The sequence below is a fragment of the Sorex araneus genome, chromosome 9 (assembly GCF_027595985.1).
Source record: "Sorex araneus isolate mSorAra2 chromosome 9, mSorAra2.pri, whole genome shotgun sequence".
Taxonomy (NCBI): Eukaryota; Metazoa; Chordata; class Mammalia; order Eulipotyphla; family Soricidae; genus Sorex; species Sorex araneus.
Window position 1 is genome coordinate 19,065,519 of NC_073310.1, and position 19,336 is coordinate 19,084,854.

Consider the following 19,336-nt stretch of genomic DNA (forward strand, 5'->3'; position numbering starts at 1 on the left):
CCTTTTATATGTAATATCAAATATGTGATATGTTAATCCCCTTTGATATGTAAAAGCTTAGCCTGGTTAATTAGCCTATATAGGCAAATGTCTAAATATTTGCCCCTGTTCTTCCAATGATTGTTGGTTTAAGACAATAAATACGAAATATGTACTGTCTCTATCAAATATTATTGTAATAACTTCAGTCCTCTGGCCCCATGCTTTTTCTATATCCATCCTGTCTTTTTTTTTTCTGCTTTTTGGGTCAACCTGATGATGCACAGGGGTCACTCCTGGCTCTGCACTCAGGAATTACCCATGCTGGTGCTCAGGGGACCATATGGGATGCTGGGAATTGCACCCGGGTTGGCGGCGTGCAAGGCAAACGCCCTACCTGCTGTGCTATCACTCCAGCCCCCCATCCTGTCTTTTTTATCCTTGCACCATCCCCACTTCAGAGCTCTTTACCTAGGGCTAGTCCCGAAACTTCTCTATAGTGAGTCTTCAAAGGCATCAGGTTCTGCAGGGCCTGGGAGATAACAGGTATCTGCTATGCATGTGACAAGCCTCTGTCCTATGTACTTCCTAAGCACAGAGCCAAGATGGCCTCAAAACCAAAATAAATAATTGACTATAATTGACTATATTTTTAATTTTATTTAATTTTTGTTTTGGGGTAACACCTGGCACTGCTGACTCAGGGATAAATCCTGGTGGTGCTTGGGGAGTCATACGGCATGCTGGAAATTGTACCCGGTTGTCCACGTGCAAGGCAAACATCAGGTTTTCTTTTTAATGGGGTGTTTGGGTTAATCCTGTCTGTGTTTAGGAGTGATCCCTGGCGGTGCTGAGTGTGGTGGTGGTGGTGGAGGAGTCACATGCTCTTGTAGGACTGAATCAGGATTGGCTATGAGGGAAGTAAGCGCCTTACCTTCCATACTATCTCCAGCCCTTGGAAATCAGGTTTTCTCCAGGAGGAGGTTTGTGGCTCAGCAGTAGAGCACTTTCCTTGTATGAATAAGGCCCTGGGTTTGACACTTGGCACCAGGAAAGAAAACTAAGAAAATAACCTCCCTATTTGGTTTCAAAAGCCTGATGAGGGGCCGGTGCAATAGTACAGTGGGGAGGGTGTTTGCCTTGCAGGCGGCTGACCTGGGTTCGATCCCCGGCATCCCATATAGTCCCCCAAGCATCGCCAGGAGTAATTCCTGAGTGCAGAGCCAGGAGTAGCCTCTGAGTATCACTGGGTGTGACCCCAAAAACAAGCAAAAAATAATAATAAAACCTGATGAGAGATTGTAGAATATAGAATAAGTTTTACCATTTAGTTGAGAGCAGGAACTCAGCATGGGGGAGCATATATATTGGGTCCACACCTGTCTGTGCTTGGGGGGTCTAGTAGGCTCAGGGGGACCATATGTGGCAATGGGGTTGAACCTGGGTCAGTTGTGCTGCATGCAAGACCTTACCCACTGTACTAATCTCTCTGGTCTGGGGGTGGGGGGAAGATATTTTAAAATAATGTGTGGGGCCAGAGTGATAGTACAGTGGGTGGGGTATTTACCTTGTAAATAGCCAACCAGGGCTCAATAACCAGCATCCCATATGATTCCTGAGCACTACCAAGAGTAACCCCTGAGTGTCATGGGGCGTGGCCCCAAAACAGAAACAAAACCAAAAAGTGTATTTGGGAGGCCGATTCTTAAGACCTAAGTAAGTATTCATTATTACTATATGAAATTTTTGAAATCCAAATTTCATTCAATGTAACCTTCTTAGGAGATTTTGATCAGTTACCTTTAGAAATAACCCCAGTCAGTTCCTAAGCACAGTGTCTGGTGCTAGTGCAGATAGTATGAACAGTACAGACTATACACAGTTCTCCAAAGACTCTTCTCTGACTCCAACTTGGAAGCCCTGAAACATCATTGTCATTCTCACCTGCCAGAACAGCCCACATTACAATGGGGAATTCAGATACACCAAGTTCTCTATAGGTCCAGGATGGTGCTTGAAACCAGTGACTCTTGTTACATGAATTCACTCTGATATATGGTGATTTGTCTGGATATTGCTTACCTCAGGCTAAAATATTGCAATACAATCAACAGGGGGTGGGGTGTGCATTTCTTTCCCAGAGGTGTCCTTCCTGCCACAAGGGGGCAGATGTACTCTAAGATTTATGGAGGAGAAAGCAAATCTTATGATTTAGGGTTCTACTTCCAAAGCTGTTACACGAACGGGATAGTGTTGGTTGAGTCACACTATAGATTTCATGGATTCTGGGCACTTTTGCTTTCAGGGATCCTTTCCCCATTAAAAAGAAAAATTCAGATTCACAACTGCGTTGCTATGAAGACAACAGAATTCAGGCCTGATTATATTAATTTTTTTCTTGCTTAAAATCAAGACACTGATAGGCTGGAGAGGTAGTTCAGTGGGTAGGTAAGGTGCTTGTCTTGCAAGCAGCCAAGAGTTTGATCCCTGGTACTCTATGTCGGTCCCCCGAGGCTCTCCAGGCATGAGCCCTGAGTACAGAGCCAGGATTAAGACCTAAACATAGCAGAGCGTGGCCCCCAACAAAAATAAACTCCCAATAATTAAGACATTGAAGTGAACCCCCCAAATGTGGTGACCTCGAGCAACTGTTCCTATTGTGCCAGCCACTGGCAAGTTGGAGCTCAGTGACACGGAGGGTCAGGATTTCCCCACTTCTGATGCTTGCCCTGGAGAAGCTTGTGTTTTGCAGTGTCTGGATCTGAGCTGGGCCTCTTAGAAGCAGTGGGTGTTCCCTTTCTTGGGCTGTCAAGACAAAATACCATAGACTAGGTGATTTAAACAGCAGAAATGATTCATTTTCACAGTTCTGAAAGTCAGATGCTCAAGATCAAATTGCCAATAAGTTTTGGTTTCTTGGGGCCATAGCGATTGTACAACGGGTAGTTCTTTGACCTTGCATGTAGCCGAGCTGGGTTCCATCCCCAACATCCCATGTGGTCTCCCGAGCACCTTCTGGAGTGAGTCACGAGTAACCTCTGAGCATTACTGGGTGTCACCCAAAAAGAAAAAAAATAGTTTGGTTTCTTTTTGTCTTCGGTTTCTGGGTCATACCTGGTGATGCTCAGGGCCTACTCCTGGCAGGACTCTTGGGGCCAAGAGACATATATGGCGCTGGGGATCAAACCTGGGTCAACTGTATGCAAGTGCCTTACGTGCTGTACTTTCTCTCCTATCCTGGTTTCTTTCTGGAGGAAGCAGCCGTGCTCAGGTTTACTCCTGGATCTGGCTTGGTGCCTGATGTTTATGTGGTGCTCTTCCCCCTTGTGATGCAAAGGATTAAAGTGGACTAGGCTGCAGGCTTCTAAATCCCTGTGAGATTGTGTGGTTTCTTTTAGGAGCCTGAGGGTCAGACCTTTAGGTCCTATTCCTGTGTTCAGAAGTAACCCCTGCTGGTGCTCAGGGCCATCCAACTGGGATCTGGGTCTAATTGCTATGAGGAAAGTATCCGTCTCCTGTATGATCTCTGGTCCTGCACCCTCTTTTTTTTTCTTTTTGGGTCGCACCCAACGATGCACAGGGGTTACTCCTGGCTCATGCACTCAGGAATTACTCTTGGTGGTGCTTGGGGGACCATATGGGATGCTGGGAATCGAACCTGGGTCAGTCTCGTGCAAGGCAAATGCCCTACCCACTGTGCTATCACTCCAGCCCCCTGCAACCTTTTTTTTTTTTTCTTTTTGGGTCACACCCGGCAATGCACAGGGGTCACCTCCTGGCTTTGCACTCAGGAGTTAGTCCCGGGGGTGCTCAGGGGACCATATGGGATGCTGGAATCGAACCTGGGCCAGCCGCGTGCAAGGCAAATGCCCTACCCGCTGTGCTATTGCTCCAGCCCTGCACCCTCTTCTTCTTTTTTTTTTTTAACTTTTTATTAAATCACCATGTGGAAAGTTACATAGTTCTCAGGTTTATATGTCAGTTATACAATATTCAAACACCCATCCCTTCACCAGTGCCCATATTCCACCACCAGAAACCCCAGTATTCCCCCGCCCCCACCCCCACCCCCTACTGTATAATGAATTTCACTTCATTTTTTCTTTACCTTGATTACATTCCATAATTCAACACAAAACTCACTATAGTTGTTGGAGTTTCCAACCAAGAGAGACAGACCTACTACATTTGATAGTTTTTCATTGCTGGAAATGGAGAGATATGTAGCCCCACTGCTGCAAGTACATAACTCTCTCTCTCTCTTTTTTTTCCTTTTTCCTTTTTTTTTTTCTTTTTCCCCCTCATCCCCCTTCCTGCGCCTCATAGTATGGTGTACGCCACGCCGCGTGGGCCAGCGTGGGGCTTTTGCTTAGTTCACAATCCAGAGAGGTGGCTGCTACATTAAAAACCTTCAATATTTCAACAAAAACTTACTGTTATTATTTGGAGTTTCCCCCCCCCAAGTCAGACCTGTTCAAATGGAACCGTTTCACATTGCTGACAATTATAAATGTTAAGTCGCGCGGACGTGGCAGGTTTTGGATTTCTGTATAAAGTCCAGGGAAAATTCTGCCAGAAATTACATAGCCCAGCTCACAGTCCCAGTGCATTGCTGTAAGAAGTCTCTGAATTCAAAGTCTTTAGGCGCAGAGTGTCCGATTCACGCTCAGCGGCTCCGGATTTATCTGGGCCGAGGGCGTGCCGGTTACGCCCCCTTCCCATGAGTTCCTGGGAGCCCCAAAAGTAAAAACCGAATACCTCTGGGTTTGGAGTCTAGAAGATGGCGCCTGCCACGTGGGTGCCGCCAGGCCGCTGCTTTCCGCCTGCACCCTCTTCTTTTAAGAATACCAATCTGATTGGATCAGAACGTACCCTAATGGCATCATTGTGGCTTACTCTCCTCCACTAAAGCAATGTCGTTAGTCAAATTCTATAGGTTGGCAGGTGGACATGGGGGGGAGAAGGTGGGTGGATGTTAGAATTTCAATATATTTTTTAAAGGGGTGCACACAATTCAACCCATAACATAAGGTGCTCAGGAACTCCTGGCAGGGCATGGGGTACCATATATAGTCCCAGATCGTCTGTGTGCAAAGGCAAGTGTCCCACCCACAGTACTATCATCTGATCCCTACTCAGATCCTGTTTAAAGGGGAAACATCAGTATCTGCTAAATGACCACTGGAAAATTTTATTTGGGGATGATTAAGTGCTTTTGAACAACACAGTATACATTTTTAACATACCAGTCACAGAACTGTGTGTTTTGAACTAGTTAATTTTAATAATAGTAATAGCAACAACACTCAATTTAACAATAGGCAAAAGACTTGAATAGGACCAGAGTGATAGTACAGCAGGAGTCGCTGGTCTTGCACACGCTGGCTCGGTTAGATCCCTGGCACCTTATAGGGTCCCGAGCACTGCCAGGAGGGATTCCTGAGCAGGAGTAAGCCCTGAGCACTGCCGAATGTGGCTCAAAGAAAAGGAGGCAATGCACTTGCCGTGCATTTGGCCTGGCTCAAATCTCCAGCCCTATATGTGGTTACCCCACTGGGGTTCACTCCTGAGCAGTGCTGGGTGTGGCTCCACCCCCCCACATGCCCCATAAGAATTAGAGTCTTGAGAGCTCTTTCAAAGGCTTTCAAAAAATTTTTTTTTATTTTTCATAAATTAACACACATAACAGGCGGTAATTTTAGAGTCACAAACTACCAAACAGAAAAGGAACTGCAGGGGCATCGTGTATGCCAGTGTTACCAAAAATGTACAAATTTCACTGAACTATTGACCATGATCATAGAAACACTTCAGGCAGCTATTGACTGGCCCAGACCAGCCCAAGGAGATGATGAGGCCTCTCACCAAGAATTCCGATCCAACGCAGCACCCGAGAGGGGCTCCCGGAGTCACACAATGAACAAGCGTTGGGCCCGAGTCTACGCTGAGCTAGATGGGAGGGGCGGGGCGCTGGATGGGGACCCTCACGGAAACTGCTGCTCAGTGTGGCTCGGTGACAGTATCAAACTGTGATCTCAGTAAAATGAAGCCTTCCTCCTCGGCCAGCTTCTGACTGAAGTTCAGCTGGGGCAGGGAGTCCCTTCCTGGCCTGAATCCGGGCAAGGGCGCTCCGTACCTCCGGCCAATTATTGAGACTTTGGCTACAGCCACCCACAACGTGGTGTTCAAGAGGTCCTTTCCATGATAGTGGGGGGTCGGGGTTAAAAGCTTACAGAACCCAAACAAATAAAACCAAAACAGGGAAGGGAATTAAAAAGAAAGCACCAACTGCATACTTGCCCCCAACTGCCCCCCCCCCCGGGACGGGAGCCAAGTATCACTGCCTAAAAGTTGGACTTCCGTGGATCTCAATGTACATGGTGTTGATTGTGAGATGGAATCCCAGCCTAGAGACCAGCACTCTGTGTCCATGAGGCCAGCCGTGGCCTCGGCCTCAGAGCCTCAAGGGCAGGGAATGGGTCAGCCGGGGGGAGGGGGGGAAGAATGACGCCCAGAGGGTGGGAGCTGGACTTTACCTCAGGTTGGCTCTGGTGCCCACACAAAAGACCCTTTCAGGCAAGATTGTGACAGTGTCATGATTTTCACAGCTCCTGGAGGAGCGCTGAGTTTTGGGGTTCACAGCATGAGTTTCTGAGCTCTTCAGGCTCCAAATAAGGCAAACGCTACATGTCTTTCCTCTGTACCTCCCTCAGAGTAAGGTCAAGAAGAAAAAGTGGACATAATCAGCTTTGACAGGGGACGAGGTACATTTAAATGAAGGGAAGAAAAAAAAAATAAATGGAGAAAGGAAGCTGGACAGGAGACCCAGAGAGAAGGGGTGAGTGGGAGAGGACATCAGGTGGGCAGGGTAAAGGTGGATACAGTGATAAAGGGAAAGATGCAAAATAACCATAGTTGAACATTGTGGTGAAAAACACTGGACAAAACCCTGATTGGACCTGAGATTTCTCCTCTCTTTCCCACAGTAAAAATATTCCACCTCTGTAGAGCTGAATCAGAAACTTCCTATCCCGTGAGATGAGAAGTTGCACCGAGACCGTACCAACGAGGCCAAAGGGTGGCCCTTCCACAGCTCTGGGCAGGTGGCTAACACCTCTGGGTGTGGACAGACATGACGGGCTCTAGGGACCGCTGACCGCACGGCAGCTGACCAGGCCAGTGTTAAAAAATAAGTGTTAGGACAGCCAGGACCCTATGCACTGATTTCAGGTGAGCAGGCTTACTCCTGTTTCAGTGCTCAGGGGTTGGCTTCAGGGAACATAGGTGTGCTGGCAATCGAAACTTCCAATTAGGGTCGGTTGTGTGCAAGGCAAGTGTCTTAATCCACATTACCCTCTCTCCAATCCAAGGAACCCCTTCTTTTTTTTTGGGGGGGAAGAGGAGAGACACACCTGGCAATGTTCCCGGGTTACTTCTGGCTTTGTGCTCAGGAATCATTCTTAGCAGTGCTCAGGGGACCATATCGAATGCCAGGGATCGAACTTGGGATGGCTATATGCAAGGCAAACGCTCTAAACGCTGTACTGTCTTGCTGGCTGCTGAGGAAGCCGTCCTTAATGGAAGCAGCAGACCTGTTCTCTGGATGAGGTCGAGAATTTGAACTAAGTAGGGCTGGCCTCCAGAGGATCGAGTCCCCTGTATTCACCCCAGAGCAAGAAGGAGCAAGTCCAGGCCTCTATCTGCCCCATCCTTCCTTCCCAGATGCCAATGCTCCCGAGCACCACAGGCAAACTTTAGATTTTATCTACAACGTTGGTTATACCAACTGTGTGCCCACTTCCACTGGATGGCTGTCACACCACTGACTTGTCTACCCTAGTGATGGAGCTGGCGAACAGGGCTCTGTGGATCAGATCCACTGGGAATTTGTTCCCTAGAAACACTGGGATAGTGAGAAGCCATCAGTGTCCAAGGGTCCTGTCCCTGAAAGAGGTACTGAGGTGAGATACAGGTCATGTCTATACAGTCTGGGCATGTGGACGGAGAATGGCAGAATCTGGTTCATACTGTCCAGAGCCAGTGCGGCTTCTGGGCTCTCTCCTAAAGCTACACGGCCATGGCTGGAGACGCCTCCATGGATGACCAGGGGTGTTTCACTATCTACATGCTATGTCTGAGGCAGTGGCCCTAGAAGGGAGACACAACACTTGGATTTTTTTTTTTCTTGCTCATAACAAGTTTTTCTGCCCCAGGGTGGCACAGACGGTCAACCTGCAAAGGAAAGGCACAAAGAGGACCCCACCCCCACCCCTCCCCCCACGGAGCACAGCAGACGGGGGAAGACACAGTCCAGGACGGCACCACTCACTCTTCACTAACAGACTCAACTGGAAAATGTCTCTGGAGCTTTGAGAGTTCCCACTGGTGGCTGCATCCCAGCACTGGCTCTGAGGAGGATCGTGTCTGTCTCCGGCTGGGTTTAGCATCCCACTCACCAGTCAAGGAATGTAAATTCTCTGAACTCTTGATGAGAGAGAAAGAAACAGAGAGAACAGAGAGAGAGAGAGAGAGAGACAGAGAGACAGAGACAGAGACACACAGAGAGAAGATGAGAAGATGTAACAGAGGGAAAGAAAGGAAAAGGCTCAGGAGAGGGCAGGCACACAGGGGTTAAGTGGAAAAGGAATAAAACCTCTGGGCCAGTTGGCTCCTCTAAGCAACTCAGCAACTCTGGCATTCAAGGAAATTTCCAGTAGGTTTGACACAGGAGCCCAGAGAGGGCTTGGCCATAGGATTTCAGGATCCATTAGAAGAATGCATCTCTGGGTGTGCAGCATGGCTTGTCTTTTCTGACTCCGAGAGCAGGTTACTCTGGCAGAGGCAAGCACCTGGGGTCAGCTTTTATCAACACCCAATCGTAAGACCCGACCCACAAGATAAGGCTCAACCATCAAGCAACTTGCTCTGACTTCAGCCATTAAAACAAATACATCTTACCCAGCGGGCAAGGTAGGAGAGCCTGGATGAAACAACTGCTCCCTCTTATGAGCTACGCTGGACGTCTGAGATGGAGGGGACGGCTTGAGTCACGTGACCAGGAAAAACGTCTCACCACTGTCCCATACCATGCACCAGTTTACCGAGTGAACCATGTATTTTTAAGACAAATATTTCTCCTTGATGTATTTAAAAACATTGTTGTTGGTGGTTTTTTTTTTTTTAAAAAAAATCACATTTAAAGGCTCAAAACATGCAGCAACAGTAAAAAAAAAAAAATTAAGGAGGAAAAAAAAAATAAAACAGATGGAAATTATCAACACCACAACATTAAAAAGTGCAACTTACTTTGAATGGGGCCTGGATGGGCTCCTCTGGCACTAGTGACCCACAGTCACAGAGGGGAAGAGAAAATGAACGGGGAGAAGCCACACACACATGCGTGCAGACATACAGACACACATGGAGTTCTGGGCAGACAGACGAAAAGAATTAAAAAAAAAAAAAAACCATTACAGCCCACATTTCCTTAACTACTGAAATGAGCCGGTGAGACCACACAGGACAGGACTCCAGGGCCCCCCTGCCCCAGGCCACATCTCCCAATGATCATCTCATTCTAGCACCACTGTAAACAACGCGCAACTTCCAGACAGACGTGCAAATGCGGGGGTGGGGGCGGGGAGGGGAGTGGTCCTCGGAATCCTAGTGTCATATGCGGCGGCATCCTCCCCTGGGTGGCAGAGAGCGGGAGGGGGCAGCCAGATGGCCTGGGGGACAGTTCCTCAGAGAGAGGGCGCCTTCCTGAGGTTCCATACTCAGCAGTAGAAGTGGAGGACCCTCCTTCACCAGATCCTAAAAAGGTTGCACCTGGAAATAGGTAAAAAAAAAAAAAAAAAAAAAAAAATCCATGGACTTCATTTTGAGTGGTCGGGATGGTTGGGGACACTGAAGGAACTTCCGCCAAGGGGCCTGGAAAAGTCTGAATTGAGTCGCTCCCCCAGCCCCGTGACCCGCAACGGCTCCTCAACAACCAGACGATTGCTCCTGTTCTTCTTCCTTGGCGAAGAAAGCCTCTAGTTCCATGAGCTTCTGTATCAAAAGGGCGTCCAGTTCCCGGCTCTGCAGGGCTGCCTTCTGGGCCCTGGTGTAGCTGCCCGCCACCTTCACCTTGCTGCGGGCCCGCCTCTTCCTTGGGACTGTGAAATCTTGAAATTCCAGAACTCGCTTCCTCTTCTGCTGGCTGACTGAGATCAGGGTCCCATTCCGTTCCTTGGGCTCCTCAAAGATGGTCTCTAAACACCTGCGGCGGAGCAAAGACCAGAATCATCAACCCGATCACCCTCTAGGCCAAGAAGGAGCGGAAGTTCCTTACTCAACTGTTTCCTCAGACCAGTAATTCCCCCCCTCCTCTTTGGCACAGTGAAAGCGTCTATAGGAGTCGGAGAGATAGGACAGAGGGTGGGCTCTTGCCTCGCACGAGGCTTGTCCCCAGAGCAAAGAGCCAACAGAAAGTCTTGAGCATAGCTAGGTATAGCCCAAATGCCCCCCTTCAACAACAATAAATAAAAAAAAGTGCATGAGCCTGGAGAAATAGTTCACAGGCTAGAGGACAGGCTCTGCAGGTAGGTCTGATCCCTGGAACTTAGTGAACTTAGTGCTAACTATCCTCAGGAATTGTTGGGAGTGGCCCCTGACCCAGAGTGGCCTTTAAGTATTGCCAAGTGGGACCCCAAACCAGAAAAAGAGAAACAAACTAAAAATAACCCTCACAAATAATAAAACCAAAAAAGTCAACAACAACAACAACAACAACAACAACAACAACAAAAACAGTTCCCCCCAAACAAACAAAATAACCATGGGGCTAGAATGCAGCTTAGGGGCCGGGGAGAAGTACAGCAGGGAGGGTGTTAGCCTTGCATGTGGCCAACCCGGGTTCAATTTCCAGCACCCCATATGGTCCCCCAAGTCTGCCAGGAGTGATCACTAAGCAGAGAGTTAGGATTTAGCCCTGAGCACTGCTGGGTGTGGACCCAACACCAGCAACTCCATTTTGTGTATGTTCCCCAGAGTCCTTCCTTCGTAGCATGAACAGACCAGTAGTACACATTCAAGGGTCCATCTATTTTGATTAAGGACCACACAATAAGCTTTTAAAAATAAGTAAGAGGGCCTGGAGTGATAGCACAGCAGGTAGGGCGTTTGCCTTGCATGCGGCCAACCCCGGTTCGATTCCCAGGATCCCATATGGTCCCCTGAGCACCGCCAGGAGTAATTCCTGAGTGCAGAGCCAGGAGTAACCCCTGTGCATTGCTGGGTCTGACCCAAAAAGCAAAAATAAATAAATAAATAAATAAATAAAAATGGGTAAGAAGCGTATCTTGTCTTTTTTGCTTTTAAACTCTTCAAAAGTATAGAAATCACTCTTGCCTCTTTGACTAAATAAAAAAAAAAAAGTGGCTGTGGCTACTGGCTGGGTTTGGCTGTTTGCTGACCAATGATATACATAGATCTGCTACTATTTTTTTTTTTTGAATCCCTATGTTGGCTACTTTGATTTTCACTTGCTCAAGTGTAGCAAGTTACATGTGCTGTGTTACATACTGTTCCTCTTGACCCTGAAACTCTTTTTGGCCACACCTGCTGGGACTTGGGGCCTACTCTTAGCTCTATGCTTGGGGGCCCATATGATGCTACAGATGAAACCCAGTCTCCCCTATTAAAAACACAAGACAGTTCTCACTCTGTGCTCAGGGATCACTTCCAGCAGTGCTCAGGGGACCACACGGGATGCTGAGGATCAGACCCAGATCAGCTGCATGCAAGGCAAACACCCTAACCACTGTATGGTATCTCTGGCCCCGATTCATTTTTCTTTTCTTTTGTCTTTTTAAAAAAAAAAAGATGTGAGGGGAGAGAAAGAGAAGCATGTATTTGAGAGAGAATGGGCTTTTCCAGAGTGGAAGTAGGTAAGTAAAGAAATAGCAAGATAGGGGCTGGAGCGATAGCACAGCGGGTAGGGCGTTTGCCTTGCACGCGGCCAACCCGGGTTCAAATCCCAGCATCCCATATGGTCCCCTGAGCACTGCCAAGGGTAATTCTGAGTGCAGAGCCAGGAGTAACCCCTGTGCATTGCCGGGTGTGACCCAAAAAGAAAAAGAAAAAAAAAAAAAAGAAATAGCAAGATACATGTTCAAGGGAGAGCACGAGCTTGAAGAGCAAGTCTAATTAATTGTTTTTCATGGCTACAGATTGTTCATTAGAAGCATGAATCACAATTTAACCTTATTAATAGATGCTTTACCAACGCTTTCCTATTATTTAGCAATGTTACAGTCATCTTAAACCACATGTATATCTTAAGAGGATAAAATCTTTAACTCTCCTGCTATGATTGAGACACAGTTTCATTTAATAAATGTCTAATGACATCAAATGAACTGATATCCAAAGGGAGTGAAGTGAAACGGTTTCTGCTTTTAGAATTGAATCCAAAAAAAAAAAATCACTGTTCACTAGTTCCAAAGAAGACAGCCAGCAGCAGTGTAAAATATAATGAAGAAGACTCCATTTCATGTCTGCGTAATACATCTTTCTCTCTGACCCCACCACTGACCAGAGCAAGTGCTGGGAACTCCTTCCACCATTCCCAGGCACAGACAGATACATACCTGTTCGCAGGAGGAGACTTATAATTTTTGTTGGTATATATTTCTTCTAAACTAAACTCCTTTTTCTTCAGCCTGAAAAGAGAAAAAGTAAATTTATGTTTTGAGATAATATTTGCTTTTTAATTATTTTTGTCTTTTCCTTTCAACTCCTAGAAATGAGTTTTACTTTTTCTTGGGGTGGGCAGGGTGCCTCCCGAGTTGATGTTCAGAGACAAAGAGGTCCCTCTTGTTGATTCTCAGCCAACAGGGCCCCAAAATATGGTGATACTTGGGGGCAACAGCCGATGCATGTGGGGGACCACTGTAGTGCCAGTGACTGATGAATAGCTGACAGCATGTAAGGCCCTGTACCATCTCTCTAGCTCAGTAACACATTTTTTTCTGACCACACCTGGTGGTACACAGGGCTGAGAGGACCATATGTGGTATGGGGAACTGAACCTGGGTTGGCAGTATGCAAGGCAAGACAAGGTAAGTGACTTCCCTGCTGTACTATGGCCCTAGCTCTCAGCTAGACCTTATAAACAGTATGTACTAGTTTTTCTTCTGTAGCTGCCAAGTTTCACCTTCACAAAAAGGAATTCATTTATAGTTAGCAGAGATGATGATAAAATTGTATGTTTGTTTGTTCTAGACCTGGCGATGCTGATGGGTTACTCCTAGTGCTGCACTAAGGAATTATTCCTGGTGGTGCTCAGGGGACCATATGATATGCCAGGGATTGAGCCCGGGTCAGTTGCATGCAAGACAAGAGCCCTACCTGCTGTACTATCATTCTGGCCCCTGAACTTAACATGTTTTTATTATTATCCTGCCTTGTCATTAATAGGCCTCTTTCCCCTTCTCACTGATCCTTCTCTCCTGATTTAAAGACTATATACTTCAGAGGCTGAAAGGAGTTATACTGACCATATTGAACTTAGAAACTGAAAATTATCAGTATTTTCAACCTCTCCCAAATAACACAATACAGTGGCCCTTAAAACTTCTAACTTGAGTACTCATAAATGAACCTCGGAACTGAGCAGCTTGCTGTGGGAATAGCAATGGACTCCAATAATTTAAATCTTTAGAATCCTAGGAGCACATGGCTGCAAAAGCGGCCACGCGTTATCTCATACTATTTTTCTTTTCACTCTTTTGTTGAATCACTGTGAGACAGACCCTTACAGACATCTTATACTATTGATAACAAGCAATAAAAAGCAAATTATCTAGCATCTGCCTGTGGGGGAGGCTTAGTGGCAGTGGGAAACTTTGAAATAATGTTTTTTGGGAAGGTAGAATGGTGGTGGGCTTGGTGTTGAAATACTGAATATAGTCAATTATTGTGAACAACTTTATAAAAATAAATTTTTTTTTTCTTTTTGGATCACACCTAGCAATGTACAGGGGTCACTCCTGGCTCATGCACTCAGGAATCACCCCTGGCGGTGCTCAGGGGACCATATGGGATGCTGGGATTTGAACCTGGGTCGGCTGCATGCAAGGCAAACGCCCTACCCCCTGTGCTATCACTCCAGCCCCTATAAAAATAAAATTAAAAAAAAAAAAAAAGAAACCCTTACTTGAAGAGCATCCCAGTTCATGTTATTATTTGGGGGCTGGGGTGCAAGCTGGGAGGTAGCCATACCTGGCTATGCTTAGGGCTTATTCCTGGCTCTGTGCTCAGGAAATCACACTCTTGGCCATGTCCAGGGGACCGTATGTATAAAGGGATCAGTGGCATACAAGGCAAGCACCTTGCCTCCTAGACTTACTCTCTGCCCCCCCCCCCATTTTGGGGGGTGCCATTCAGTGGGGTGCTGCTTACGGGGACATGTGGTATAGGAAATCAAACTGGAGGCTCTCAAAGGCAAAGCATATGCTTCTGGCTTCTACTTTGTCTCCATTATCATTCTATTTATTTGATGAAACAGTCGGGTTGTCTGGTCTGTGGTTCCCTGGGAATCTCACTTGTCAATATGTTTAGGGTGGGAGATTGATCCCTGCCTCCTCATGCAAACTTCAGTACCACTGAGCCATATCCCTCAAGCTCCCAAGTAGTGGTATGAGGGTCATTCTTGGCAATACTCAGGCTGGCTGAGTTTAACGCTGGGGTCCAAGAAGGAGGTGCTTGGAGCACCCAGGGTGCTAGAGATCAAATCTGGTTGGGGGCAGAGTGCTGGTACAGTGGATAGGGCACTTGCATTGCATGCAGCTGACTCAGGTTTGATTCCCAGCACCTCATATGGTTCCCCTGAGCCCACCACACTTGTTCCAGGAGCACAGAGCCAGGAGTCTGCCCTGAACAAGGCTGGGTGTGACAAACAACAAAACTTAGGACGGGTGCTTAAAGGCATGTGCCTAACCACTTCCAGTGTCCTTTTTCACTTAGTTTTAAAAAATAATTTTGGCCACACCCAACAGTACTCAGAGCTTACTCCTGGCTGTGCTCAGGGATTGCTCCTGGGAAGACCATATGGGGTGCCAGGGATCAAATATCCATACTGTGTGCAAGGTGAACTACCAGCAGGGAACTACCTGCTGTTCCCTCTCCTCCCCATCTTTTTACATTTCCGAGCCACAATCAAGTGGAGATTATTCCAGAAATGATACTCGGGATAAAACCCAGGGCTCTCACATGCAAATCATGTGTTCTAAAACTTTGTTTTGTTTGGGGGCCACATCGGTGGTACTCAGGGGTTACTCGTGGCTCTGCACACAGGAATTATTCCTGGCAATGCTTACGGGACCTTATGGGGAGCCAGGCATGGAACCTGTGTTGGCCGAATACAAGACAAACACCCTACCCACTGTACTCTCAATCCAACCCCACCCCTTGATTTTCTTGATTTCATCTCCATGGTATCAGCTGTCATGTTCTTCTGACCCAAACATATGGCAAGTACTAGGTATTTCCTACAAATGGGCAACTAAATCGAGAGGCATAATCAAATTTAGATGGTTTGGATATTATAGTGGTAACATGGTTTATAATGGTGTTGCTGTTTATACTTTTGGTGTAAAAAATTACTGCTCTTCCACTACCACCAAAATGTTAAAGAGCCTCCACTACTATCTCTTATCCCTTCTGGTCTGCAGATTGCTCCCCCGCTCCTGTCAGTACCTAGAGGTCTCTCTTCACTTATTTGCTATTCCCATTGTTCCTTTTTAGACCATATGAGTGTGACCATTAGGCATTTGTCCTTCTCCCTGTAACCTGTCTCACTGACCCTGACTCTCTAGGGGGCTAGGGTAATTAATAGTACAGAGGCTAGAGTACTTGCCCTGCACATGGGTGACCCGAGCTTGATCCCCCACATCCCATATGATCCCAAGCACACCAGGTGTAATTCCTGAGTGTCAATCCAGGAGAAACCCTTGACTACTGCCAGTTGTGTCTCCCCTCACCTCCCTCAACAGAAAAACTAACAGCTCCCTAGCTCCATGCTAAGCAAAAGACAAGATTTTTCCGAGCTACACCAGGGGCACACCTGGCTCTGTGCTTAGGGATTGTTTCTGGTGTTTGGGACGATATGGGGTGTGAAGGATCGAGCCCAAGTTTGCCACATGCAGGACAAATACCCTACCTAGATATACTTAGTATATCTAGGGCCTGAGTTTTTCCTTATAGTAGCATGATAAACTTTAGATTTTTGCTTTGTTTGGGGGCCACACTGGAGATGTAGAGAAGCTTTGCACAGAGGAATTACTCCTGGGGGTGCTCTGAAAAGCATGTGGGGTGCCAGAGATTGCCAGGCTCTCTAAGAGGGATGGAGGAATTGAACCTGGGTCAGCTGTGTGCAAGGCAAAAACCCTACCCCTATCTGCTGTACTACTGCTCCAACCCCTAACTTTTAAACAAATTTAACAAGCTTCAGTCTATTACAGTCTTTATTACTAATTTAGATTTTTTTTTAAAAGTTCCCTTTCCAAGAGGATATGAGGGGAGAGAGAGAGAGAGAGAGAGAGAGAGAGAGAGAGAGAGAGAGAGAGAGAGAGAGAGAGAGAGAGAGAGAGAGAGAGAGAGAAAGTGTCTGCCATAGAGGACAGAGGCAAGCTGGGGTGGGGGGGCGGGGGGCTGGTGGGAGGAACTGGGGACATAGGTGGTGGGAAATGTATACTGGTGAAGGGATGGGTGTTGAAACATTCCACGACTGAAACCCAATCATGAACAACTTTCTGTGTATCTCACTGTAATTCAATAAAAAATTGCACTGCACTGTAGCACTGCACTGTCATCCCGTTGTTCATCGATTTGCTCGAGCGGGCACCAGTAACATCCCTATTGTGAGACTTGTTGTTACGGTCTTTGGCATATTGAATACACCATGGGTAGCTTGCCAGGCTCTCTAAGAGGGACGGAGGAATTGAACCTGGGTCAGCCCCGTGCAAGGCAAACGCCCTACCCGCTGTGCTATCGCTCCAGTCCTAAATGGAAAAAATAAAAGTCCTTTCCCTTTTTTTGCTGCTGCTGTTGGGGTTACACACTTGACCATTTCTTATTTTGGGAGGGCCATACCTGATGGTGCTCAGAGGCTACTAAGGGCTCCTACATGAGAAGCATACGCTTTAGCTTACTGAGCTATTTCTTGGGTCCCCACCTAGTTTTGTTTACTTTCTTTTTAGTATTTGGGCCATACCCAGTGGTGTTCAGGGATCACCCCTGGCAGGCTCAGGGAATCATATGGAGAACGGGGGGATCAAACAGGTTTGCCATGTTCAAGGCAAGTGCATCACCCACTGTGCTATGGCTCTGGACCTCTGAATACTTGTAAATTGATGTTCTTACACTCTGTTATGGTACTGAGGGTCCCAAACCATAGAGTTGCTAGGATTGCATGTGCGAGGCACCACTAACAGCATTCACGCCATTGAGTCAAACAGTTACCATTACTTTTGAAGCTCAAACTCTAATAGGATACCATTGGGGCGAGGGCGGAGGGGGTGCGAGGGTGTCTCATCCAATCATTTTTACTCTTCAGTTCCTTAATTTCTTTGACAGACCCTAAGAGTCTTTGGAAGCATCATTCCTTTCTGCTATGACAGCAGAGTCCACCAAATCTTGTATATGTCCTGCCATAGACCTAGAATGAACCTTTAAGAGGTCCAATTGAAATATGGACGATTCTCAAAAAATTAGAAACTGAGCTCCCATTTGACCCAGCAATACCACTCCTGGGAATATATCCTAGAGGCAAAAAGGTATAGTAGAAATGGCATCTGCATTTCTATGTTCATTGCAGCACTGTTTACAATAGACACAATCTGGAAAAAACCAGAGTGCCCAAAAACAGATGACTGGTTAAAGAAACTTTGGTACATCTACACAATGGAATACTATGCAGGTGTTAGAAAAGATGAAGTCATGAAATTTGTGTATAAGTGCATCTACATGGAAAGTATCATGTTAAGTGAAATGAGTCAGAAAGAGAGGGACAGATACAGACAGATTGCACTCATATGTGAAATATAAAATAACATAGTGGGAGACTAACACTCAAGAATTGTAGAGATAAGGATTAGGAGGTCTGCCCCACAGCTTGGAAACTGACCTCACATGCTAGGGGAAAAGGCAGCTCAGATAGAGAAGGGAACACCAAATAGAGGATGTTGGGAGGACCCAGTCAAGTTGGAAGATGCGAGCTGAAAGTAGACTACAGAGCGAACATGATGGCCACTCAATACCTCTACTGCAAATTACAAAACCCAAAAGGAGAGAGAACAAAGGGGAATGCCCTGCCACAGGGGCAGGGTGGGGTGGTGGGGGATGGGGTAGGGGTGGTAAGAGGGATACTGGGATCATTGGTGGAGGTGAATGGGCACTGGTGGAGGGATGGGTAAACGATCACTTTATGAGTAAAATGCAAACACAAAAGTTCATAAGTTTGTAACTGTACATCACAGTGATTCTCTAATAAAAAATTAAAAAAAAAAAAAGACCAGTCGAGAGGCTGACCAGGATATGGGTCAGGCACTTCTATGCAAGGCTATGTTTTTAAGTCCATTCAATTACCTTCTGGTTGTTGTTTGTTTCTGAGCCACACCTAATAGTACTCTAGGCTTACTTATGGCTCTGCATTTAGGGATCACTCATGGCGGGCTGACAGGAACATGTCAAGTGCCACGGATCAAATTCAGGTGAGCTGCATGCAAGGCAAGCGTCCTGCCTTCTGTACTCTTTCCAATTCACAATGTTTTGGTTTGGTTTTTGTCAGTATTATGCAGAAGAGTATAGCTTCCATCCTTAGCTTGCCATTCATCTCAGTAGAAATTTATTTTCAGAGAACTTGCTAACAATGATAAAGATGAGAAACACTGTTTCTCATCTTTTTAGATTGTTTTTGGGGGCACACCCGGTAGAGCTCAGGGGACCAGAGGGTGCCTGAACCCACACACCTAAAGCATGGACTCTAGACTACTGCTTTCTCTGGCCCATGAAGTTCCTATATTTGGGGTGGGATGGGGGTGGGTGTTGGATTCCCAAGGGTCCCTCCTCATAATTCTCAGCCAGCTGCGATGGTGGTTCAATCACAGGCTCTAAGGATGTGATGTAGCTCGGGCCCTGTGGTCAGGGCACTATCTGGATCCTGTGCAGTGTCAGGGACCATTGGTAATTCATTTTATTGTATTCACTAAGATCTGAAAATAAGGTATTCCTATTTGGCATGTTTGGTTATTTTAGAGGTATGGGAATGATCAAAATTTCCTCCTAAGTGTTTCCAGAAGCCCCCAACTAACAT

At 46.6% G+C, this 19,336-nt stretch overlaps 1 protein-coding gene across 8 annotated transcripts in view; it reads right to left on the reverse strand.

Moving 5' to 3' along the window:
* Window positions 1–4,288: 4,288 nt before the first annotated feature.
* PRR14L (proline rich 14 like) overlaps window positions 4,289–19,336 on the reverse strand; it is an 80,138-nt gene continuing 65,090 nt past the window's right edge. For 3 of the 8 annotated variants that reach the window (XM_055147536.1, XM_055147535.1, XM_055147537.1), the window contains 2 exons: window positions 12,612–12,683; window positions 4,291–10,240 (listed from right to left, as the gene is read on the reverse strand). In XM_055147536.1, the coding sequence (XP_055003511.1) occupies window positions 9,964–10,240; window positions 12,612–12,683 (349 nt within the window). In that variant the 3' untranslated portion in view covers window positions 4,291–9,963. Of the gene's footprint in view, window positions 10,241–12,611; window positions 12,684–19,336 lie in introns of all 8 variants that reach the window. The other 5 variants (XM_055147534.1, XM_004615629.2, XR_008631440.1 and 2 more) reach the window with 4 other exon arrangements.